Raw genomic sequence first — 9,663 nt, forward strand, 5'->3', positions numbered from 1 at the left:
TTGAATCACAACCTAAAGGTCCTAAACCCTCATATGCAGTCACATATACAATATATATCGTTAGTGTCTCCCTTCATATTTATACAAAAAATAGGAGACAGTGATATCATATGGAAGTCCAAAATATTTCCTAAATCAGTGCCCAAAAAATGTTCTTTTTCCATGTATCTTTGTAATTGTGTCTAGAAGTGTATCACTTCAAGATGCTCCGGTATGAATCTGTAATTTCCAGCAAAAAGTATATCAAACAAAAGGATGTGTTAATGTAAATAAATAGAATTTTCATAATTACCCGCTTTATATCGCTGAAGTACAGATACTAATTAGACGCATAAGAACTTATTGCCTCATTGTTGTTTGCTGGCTCAAATGCCAATACATCCTCACTAGTATCATTATATTTCACTTCCTCAACATCAGTTGATGCAGCTCCTACATATAATTGAAAATAAGTAATTATCAATCTCATATATATTGTTAAATAGACTTACAACTAATTTTAAATATTACTCAATCAAGATTCAAGACACTTAGCCTCTTACCGATTCCATATATCCAATCACGAGTTGTTATCAATGCCTCGGCACTTTCAGGTGATAAGGAGCTGCGATATCTGTCAAGTACCCTTCCCCCAAGGCTAAATACAGATTCCGAAGCAACAGTTGAAATAGGAATTGATAAAATATCAGTTGCCATTCTTGTAAAATTAGGGTATCGTAGTTCTTGGCTTCTCCAATACTTCAAGATGTCAAAATCAGTTGGCATTGATCCTGATGACTCGCTTAGATATTGTTCTAGTTCTGACTTGTCAGATTGTTGACCACCATTTTTTTTTGCCGCGGCAAATTCCTGCATCAAAAAACTTCAACAATTAACTACCAGTTCTATATGGACAGTTATAGAAATGTTCAAGCAGTTAAAACTTCAAGAAATATCACCTGCATAAAAGCACTTCCATTGCGTCCAGAATTCCCACCATTTACAGTACCCGAATTCTGAGTTTCATTGGTTGTTGTCGAACCTCTTAAAGTTGACGCCGTATGATACTCTTTATAGAGTGCCGCCATCCTTTTTCTAATAATATCAACTTCCTTCTTCATTTCACGCTCAACAGGATACACCTTTTCTAAAGTAAACTCTACAAATTCAAACTTCAATCGAGGGTCTAAAACGACTGCCATTGCCAATATTGGACTCAATTTTTTCCAATACTTGGCATATTTTTCTTGCATTTTCTTCGCCATGTTTCTGATGAACTCAATGTCATTAGTTGTCTCTTGATCTAATAATACTTTAATCTGACAAACCCCATCAAAATAAAAATTAGAAGTAGGATACTTGTTTCCATAGAATAGAGTCGTGAGGTCATAAAAGACCTTGAGAAACTTCGTGACCACTTTGATTTGCTCCCATTCTTCCCCATTAGGAGACTCTGCATAGTCAGGGTCCACCAACCTCAAATGAGTGAAGACTTTTTCATACGAAATACAACTTTGCAACATAAGATAAGTAGAATTCCATCTTGTATTAACATCTTGTCGAACACCCATCTTTACTGACATCCTAAATCGCTGACAGTATCCAAGAAATTTTGTTTTCTTCTTTGTGAACCTTTAAGGTACTTCACTGCTAACCTTATCTTGATTACTGCTGGATCAATCTCTGTCAGTCCATCTCTTACAATAAGATTTATTATGTGAGCACAACACCTTATATGAAAGTTTCTTTTCCCAGTATCCGACATAACATTCCTTGCAGTGAATCGACTCTTCATTATCTTAACACATGAAGAATTTGATGCAGCGTTATCCAAAGTGATGCTGGTTACCTTTCCTTCAATTCCCCAATCATTTAACATCAGAAATAACTTATCTGAAAGTGCTTGACCAGTATGGGGTGGTGGCAGTGGAGAAAAATTTAAAAGAAACTTCTGCAATACCCAATCTTGATCAACAAAGTGTACTGTTAAACTTATGTATCAAGTGGTGTTGACGGAGGTCCACATGTCTGATGTTAGACATATTTTACCTGGAGCACATTGTAATTTCTTGCGAATAACTTCTTTTTGGAACTTATGCATTTTAAGAATATCAGACCTTGTAGTATTCCTTGATATGGTTTCAACATCGACATTCAGATAACTACATAACTCCCTAAATTCAGTCCATTCTACACAATTAAAGGGGAGATTTTTACCAATAATTAGTCTTGCAACTAAATCCCGAAACTTTGATTGATCTATTTTGCGTGCACGAGTAGCCAGTTCTCCATTATTTGTAGATAACAAAAGTTGCCCCACATCTTGCATCTTCAGTCTACGGCACTTCTTTAAATGCCTTGACATAGTTGATGTTCCTCCTTTCTGACTGTCATAAGCATATTCCTTCCTACAATGCTTGCACGTAGCCTTTTCTTTACCATCTTTGTCTCGTGACCAATCAAAATCATTCCATACTTTTGATGTAAATTTCCTTTTCTTTGAAGCATGCTCTTGACTTGTCATCGACTCTACTACTGTAATATCCTCTTCACTCATGACATCGTCATGGTCTTCTTCAACTGACATTTTAGGAAGCTACATAAAGAATTCAAAAATCAAAATTAGTAAGCCTTGAGCTACATCACAGGGGACTAGAGCTGTCAATAATTAAAATCCCAACAAATACACATCCCAAACTGGCAAAGGCAAAGCCAACAAAAGTATGCTTTCTTACACTTTCATGTAAGCCAAAATAAAACATGTGCTTTCTGATTCTGACATGCTGCATATGGAGTTCATTTCCATTTTCAGAATCAGTGTAAACCTTTGTAATTCAAATAAATATTCACAAGCATAAGCTGCATAACGTAATAAAGCTATGCATTATTAATTTATTATAGATTGACATTAAGAGACATGACTCATGAGTCATGAGTTAACAATAAATGACACAAATTCGTGAAAAGGGGATTGGGGTTATAAGAATCATTTCCACAAACACCTAACAGTACTTAAAACAAGTTATGCATTAAAATTTAAAAACTTAGAACTACTCACCTAGATTAGAAAAGTAGAAGTAAAATCATCGGCCAATTTTTCCTATTCTTCAACGGTAGTCTAAAGAAAGCCCTAACCCCTGAAAATCAAACAGATAGTTAAAAAATTAAAAAAAAAGAGATCATTAATGTTAAACTTAAAGATCAAAATCTAATCTATAACTTAGAAGTGAAAAAACAACCTAAAGGATAAAACTTGGTTAGTTGATTACGAGTAAAGCCCTAACCCTAACCCCTGAAATCAAACAGAATAACAGAGAGTTAGAAAATTAAAAAAAAAAGATCATTATAGTTAAACAGTAAACTTAAAGATCAAAGATTCAAAATATAATCTAGAACTCAGAATAAAAAAATAACCCTATTTAGTTTTAAGTTAGAAAAAGAGAGGAACTCACGAACACGAATACGGAATACCTCTGCTCTGCCTCCACCCTCCAGTCCACATCTAAAACTTAAGAGAAGTTTTCTAATTTCTCTTTCTTTGGGAAACTTAGATAAGATTATGAGAAGTACCCGGTTACCTGGGTAGCAGGTAAAATGTAACCGATACCTCCGATTCTAGGTTAATATCATAACTTAACGGGTTGGCTGGTAACCCTCGGGTTAGACCTAGCCCGGCTTGTTTTCTATTAGGGTCAGATGTAACAGACCTAGCCCGGCCCGTTTAGAAAACAAGCCCAGCCGAGCCGGGTTGAAACAAGCCGGGCTAGGGTCAACCCGCGGACCGGGTTACTAATTGACAGCTCTAGGTAATTCCTACTTTTGCCTTATCCTTCCTTCCAGCAAAACCGACTTCTAATAAAAGAGAGAAGAAAAAAAAGATCTAAAAGAGAGAAGGAAAAAACAGAGAAGAAAAAAAATAGAGAAGAATGATGTATTATTCAAAGTCAGAAGAGGAACTCAAGGCTGCACAGGAACTCAAGGGTCGTGTGTAAGTCTCTTGTTGTTCTTCAGAATTCGTCTTCTTTTTTTTTTTTTTTTTTTTTTTTTTTTGTGGGTGTCTAGGGTTTATTTTTTGTGTGTGTCTAGGGTTTATTTTTTTCTTTGCTACAACCCTTATTATTCGATTTTTTTCATCAATTTTTGGAGTATTTGTAGGATTCTTGTTAATTAGCTGTAATCAATTTGCTTCATGTTTTATAATTTTTCCTTCCACGAGAGCATAGATCGAAGAAAGGGTTCGTGATCCTGCTGCAGCCCGTGGAAAGAGATTAAGAGAGTCACGAGATCAACTTGTAGATCTGAGGTAAATCTCTTGTTGTTCTTATCTTTTTTGACTATACAACCCATGATTTTCGATTATTTATCCTTAATTGTTGGGGGTATTTTCAGGGTTAAATGTTATTATTACATTAAAAAAAAAAAATTGTTTATAATCAATTCCTTTCATTCTTCGTAATTTCAGGGATAAATTGACAAATCTTTTGAAGCAAGACTGGAAACAATTTGGAGATATAAAGAAGGTTATTTCAGCTTATGTGTCTCTGCTGAATAGCTATCCTTGCAAGCGTGATGAAATCTGGAGCGATGTATCTTTGGATTTGAACATACTAAAGGTATGTTGTTTTGTTTTCATTCTAGACACTAGTTCTGTTATTATGATATTGATATGATACTGAAGAGGTGTAAGTTCTGTTAACGTGGTTTGCGTGCATCTTACTTTTAGGAATTGCGAGATAAATTGGAATACAAATATGCCGAGGCCGAAAAAAATCACTACAAAGAGCAGTACACATTTCTCTACGCTGTCAAAAAAAGAGCTCTGGTATAATTAGTTTTAACTCAGCCCCTATTCATTACGTTGTTTCTGTTGCTGTAATAAAAAATGCCTTTTTTTTTTGTTGATTTGCTCACTCTTCTTAATTTGGGCTTACAACAGATGCTTAGTGAGCTTGACCTTGCCACAAAGAATCGTCCCTGTACCTTCACTCCAGATATGTTTCGTTGTTCTCAGCAGATACTGGAGGGTGTGGATCTGAAACATATGCTGGAGTTTGCCGGCCACAAGGAAGAAGTATTGTCGACGAGACGAGCTAAAAAGATTATGGAAGAGGTTCAGATTCCGGAATTAAGCGACCACATAGATGTTCGCAACCCAGAGCTCGTTATGGAGCAGTTCAAGGTATCCAACATATGTTTCCTATACATGATATAGAGTATATCTGATTCTCAATTTTTTGAGATGATTTTAATCTTCCCTTACCTTTTTGCTCATCACAGGGTTACGAGGAAAAAGTAAAAAACGCCTCAAGTGAGATTGGTGACAATTTAAATGTTTACCTTGGCTCCCTGCCAGTATTGAAAGCTGTTAAGCGTGTATTGTTACGACTAGAGCGTATATGTTTATTGAAGTCTGTAAATTCTAAGCGTATGTGTTTATGGAATCCTGATGATGACATCAAGGTAAATTTTCTTCTGGGCCGTGGTTACAGCGTATATGAACTTGAAATGAGAGCTTGTTGACTGAATTATGTTCTTTCCCATCACAGTTACTCGAGAAAAGCCATGATGCTGCTCAGAAAGCGATGAAAGCAGGACAAAGTGGCAAAACATCCAACAGATTTAAGGAGGTGAACTCTGCTACCTTGCTTATTCTTTAATTTGATAATAGTCTGGAACCTAGGATTTTTGCAATCTTCTTACTGTTCTCGGCATGTTTATAGCATATGTCAATTTTAAATGAAAGCTAAATATATTGCTGCATCTGCAGCTTCTCAATTTGGTCGCGTCATGCAATGTCAGACAAGCACCCAAAATCAAGCTGTAGGTTCAGAGATTTATAGCGGCAAAAGAACTACCATCTCGACGGCGAAGATTCCAGCATGTTTATAGTTGACAGCATATATCAAGTTCAGTGCTGCGATAGTTTACCAGTCTTTATTTGTAGCTTTAGACAGTGTCTATCAGATTCTCTCTTTTTACTTTGGAGCTAAATGTTGTGTAGTTTAAAATGATGATGAACTAATATCTTTGTTCCAGTTTTATTTTAGTGTCATGTTTTTTTGCATTGCAAAAGCAGTTCCTATTGACGCAACAAATCTAGGACTTGTTCATTCTTTTTAGTGTCGTGTTTCTTGCGTTGCAAGGGCAGGCAACAAGGGCAGTTTCCTATGGACGCAACAAATCAAGGACTTGTTCATTTTGGTCCCATTATTGACTAAACAAAGGAGGACTAGGGAGTGGTTAAATTTGTTGGTTCCCACTGTGGTTCTTGAGCAAGCAACGGCCTAGCCCATAGTTTTTATTGAAGCCTATTATTGGGGGTCGGGCTTCACTTAGATTTCTAGTGACCAAAAGATTGGTTATGAGGTATTTTTGATTCAATATCAAATGTCTAAAATAATCTTCAACTAAAATCAAAACCTAAAAACTAAAACTAAAATCAAAACATAATTCAAAGATTTGCTCTTCTTCTTCTTAACTTCATCTCCTTTATCAACCAATTATCATTCCCTTTTTTTATTCAACCAAAATCATTTCACCATCTTCGATCAATCGATGGTTTGAGAAACTTATAATCGTCGATTGAATTATCTATTAAAGGTGTGGAAGAAGCATATTGATAGAAAAGATGGTAACAAAAAACCAATTGCATCTGAAATGGTTAGATTGATTGAAACCGTAGAAAAAATTAGGTTGCAGAACCAGTTACGATTGGGTTTTCCTCAAAAAAAAAAAAAACCAACTGTTGGGCTCGTCCAAGAAAAACCTAGCCGTAACTGATTTATAGTTAGGTTCAATCACAAAAAACCAGCCGTAACTGTTTTACAGTTGGGTTTGACAAAAAACAACCCAACCGTAACTGATTTATAACTGGGTTTTGACCAAAAAACCCAGCCGTAACTGGTTTATAGCTGGATTTTCCTAATTTTACCTAGTTATGGTTAGGAGTTCATCATCATCTAACCGAAAATTTGTCTTCCAGTTGGCTACGAAGGAAAAAACCCAACCGTAAACCGCTCTGAAATGCTAAAATTTTCAATTTTTTACTTACTTTCACCAATTTTGAAAAATAAAAGAACATTGGCTGGGTGATTTAAAATCTAGGATTTTAGTTACAAAAAAATCTCCAAAATTTCTCATTTTTTTCATCTTTTTCTTCCCACCAAAATCACTTAATATGATTTTTTATCACTAATTATATAAAAAATCTTATCGATCTAATTATTAGTTAGTTAGGTCATTAACACTAACCACATAAGGGTTGCTTAATCATTACAAAATTATTTTAGATAAGGGATTTTTTAAATTTCTTATGGGTGACCTGTTTTTGTCCTATTAGGTGAAGCCCCTTTATTGGAATGTGACGCTCCAATTATAGGCTTCTTTTTATTCATGATATTCGAACAAAAACAAAAACTATTAAACAAATTGCTATTGCTTTGTTGGGAGGTGATCAGTTGAAATTCTCTGACCAAGAAAAAATTGTCTCCAAGGAAGTGAAGTTCTTTCCAAGATGACTATAAAACTCCATATTCTGGTTTCATTCAATCTCAGAAAGTGTGCTTTTACTGCAACACTAGTACATGTGCAAAAAAAAAGTGTAAATAGGGGTCTGAACCTCTTGAGGTGAAACCACGTTCAAGCAAACTTACTTCCAGAAATGTCAGTAGTTCATCGTCCACAAATATTCTCCATGCCTAACACTTACTTCCTATGTCCCTAATATATAGGTGGAGAAGATGAAATCTCTTAGATTAAGAAATTTTATGGTTTTCATAATTTTTCTTGTTTTTTCTTGTTTTTACCCTTTGTCTTAATCTCAATACAATTTCCTATACAACATAAATAAGGGTAAGTTTGTCAAAAATACGTCTTGGAACTACCACTCCGCCTATTTAGTGGGACAAAGAAATTTCAATATTCCGCTTATATAATAGAAACAAAGGGAGTATTTTCTTTTGGTTTTTCTTTAAAAACTTGAACACTTCACGTGGCATTGCCCGGTAAACCCAGTAACACATGTGTCAGTTCATCGATAATTGTTCCAGATTCTTTTTAGTGTCATGTTTTTTTTTTTTTGCATTGCAAGGGCAGTTCCTACAGATGCAACCGCAATTGTTCATTTTGATCCCATCATAGACTCAACAAGAAAAGAAAATAGCTAGGAAAACGGGCAAATTTGTTGGTTTGCCCACTGTGGTTCTTGAGCTAGCGCGAGTTATCATTAGCCGCCAGCGGTCTAACTTAATTTGCACGATCCCAATAAGTGGAAATTGAACTGTTGTCCCTCCTTTTGATGGGCCTCCACAAATATCCCTAGAAAACTTTACAAATATCCCTGATGGTATAATTGTAGATTATTCCAAAAAAATAATAGTTCAATTTCCTTATTTAACCTTCCTTCCCATTCACACACACGTATTCTTCTTCTTCTTTATTTCTGTATAATAAACATCCGTCGCTCTCACCATCACCATCTTCATCGTTCTCATCACCACCACCATCTCGATCGCCTCCACCACAACCAGCACCACCACCTCCGTTATTTCTGTCTAATCGAGATGTATCAGCAACATATGAAACCTTCTTCTTCTTCTATAATCGATTTTTAAAATCATACCCAAAGAAAACGAGATCTGATTTTTTAGGTTTTGAAATCAAGTTTTGAGCAACGATTTGGTGGTTCGATTCAATTAAGAAAAGGGGATCTGAGAGCTGCTGCGATAAAATTGATTTCGAAATGGTTATGGTATGTGAATCAATAGGATATGTTGGAGATAATGAACTTGTTGTTGCTGAGAAGTAATGGGTGTGTTCGAATCTGAAGTTGAAGATGCTTCTAATGGATTAATTGTGATTAAAATGAATATATGAATGTGTAGGGATTACAGGGAATATAGAATTATGAAGAGAGAAGTAAGGATGATAATGGTAGCGGCGGTGGTGGTTCTAGTGGCGACGGTGGTGGTGGTTGATGGATTTTTTGGTGGATCTGAAACTGCAACTGGTGAAATGGTAGCATTTTTCCATCAACATGGATAAATATCCATTGTTGATCCAACTAAAATGGATAAACTTATACTGTTGATCCAACTGAAATTTATCAATTTCAGTTTTATGCCGCTTAATGTTGATCCATCATCATGGATAAACATCCATTGTTGATCTAAATGAAATGGATAAACATTCATTGTTGATCCAACTGAAATGGATAAAATACTGTTGTTGATACAAAATTATCTGAACCGATGGTAGCGGCGACGATGGTGGCGGGTGGTTGCTGCTACGGATTATTAATGGTGGTTAATGGTTTTGTTGGTGAATCTGAAACTGCAGCTGGTGAAATGGTAGCATTTTTCCATCAGTATGGATAAACATCCATAGTTGATCCAACTAACATGGATAAACTTACACTGTTTATCCAACTGCAATGGATAAACTTATACTGTTGATCACTGCAGTGGATAAACTTCTATAGATAAACTTCTACTATTTATCAAGGGTATACCAATTTCAGTTTATGCCGCTTACTGTTGATCCATCATCATGGATAAACATCCACTGTTGACCCAACTGAAATGGATAAACATCCACTGTTGATCCAACTGAAATGGATCAACTACTGTTGTTGATATAAAAATATCTGAACTAGTGGTGGCGTCGGCGGACTAGTGGTGGTGGCGG

At 35.7% G+C, this 9,663-nt stretch overlaps 2 protein-coding genes across 4 annotated transcripts; one reads left to right on the forward strand and one right to left on the reverse strand.

Annotated features, from left to right (window-relative positions):
- Positions 1-1,552: 1,552 nt before the first annotated feature.
- Positions 1,553-2,566, reverse strand: LOC113313064 (zinc finger BED domain-containing protein RICESLEEPER 2-like). The gene is made up of 2 exons (XM_026561788.1): positions 2,029-2,566; positions 1,553-1,944 (listed from the first exon to the last, which is right to left on the reverse strand). The coding sequence occupies exons 1-2, from the start codon at positions 2,564-2,566 to the stop codon at positions 1,553-1,555; spliced, it is 930 nt and encodes a 309-aa protein (XP_026417573.1).
- A 1,258-nt stretch (positions 2,567-3,824) lies between these two features.
- On the forward strand, positions 3,825-6,051 carry LOC113313535. Of its 3 annotated transcripts, none has more exons than XM_026562326.1 (8): positions 3,825-3,967; positions 4,203-4,282; positions 4,442-4,592; positions 4,703-4,801; positions 4,916-5,158; positions 5,257-5,439; positions 5,526-5,606; positions 5,747-6,051. In XM_026562326.1, exons 5-8 carry the CDS (start codon positions 4,916-4,918, stop codon positions 5,801-5,803), a joined length of 564 nt encoding a protein of 187 aa, XP_026418111.1. In that variant the 5' UTR covers positions 3,825-3,967; positions 4,203-4,282; positions 4,442-4,592; positions 4,703-4,801; the 3' UTR covers positions 5,804-6,051. The 3 variants fall into 3 exon arrangements, with proteins under 3 accessions (XP_026418111.1, XP_026418112.1, XP_026418110.1); XM_026562327.1 differs by having other exon boundaries at positions 3,841-3,967; positions 4,196-4,282; XM_026562325.1 differs by lacking the exon at positions 3,825-3,967 and having other exon boundaries at positions 4,020-4,282.
- Positions 6,052-9,663: the final 3,612 nt, after the last annotated feature.

The sequence above is a fragment of the Papaver somniferum genome, chromosome 9, assembly GCF_003573695.1.
Source record: "Papaver somniferum cultivar HN1 chromosome 9, ASM357369v1, whole genome shotgun sequence".
Taxonomy (NCBI): domain Eukaryota; kingdom Viridiplantae; phylum Streptophyta; class Magnoliopsida; order Ranunculales; family Papaveraceae; genus Papaver; species Papaver somniferum.

Excerpts from the sequence above, each read along its gene's own strand:
- LOC113313064 (XM_026561788.1), bottom strand. The coding sequence starts at position 2,566 with ATGTCAGTTGAAGAAGACCATGACGATGTCATGAGTGAAGAGGATATT. Across the intron at positions 1,945-2,028 it reads GAAATTACAATGTGCTCCAG|ATTGGGTATTGCAGAAGTTT; the intron begins GTAAAATATGTC and ends TTGTTGATCAAG.
- LOC113313535 (XM_026562326.1), top strand. The coding sequence starts at position 4,916 with ATGCTTAGTGAGCTTGACCTTGCCACAAAGAATCGTCCCTGTACCTTC. Across the intron at positions 5,440-5,525 it reads ATCCTGATGATGACATCAAG|TTACTCGAGAAAAGCCATGA; the intron begins GTAAATTTTCTT and ends TTCCCATCACAG. Across the intron at positions 5,607-5,746 it reads CATCCAACAGATTTAAGGAG|CTTCTCAATTTGGTCGCGTC; the intron begins GTGAACTCTGCT and ends CTGCATCTGCAG.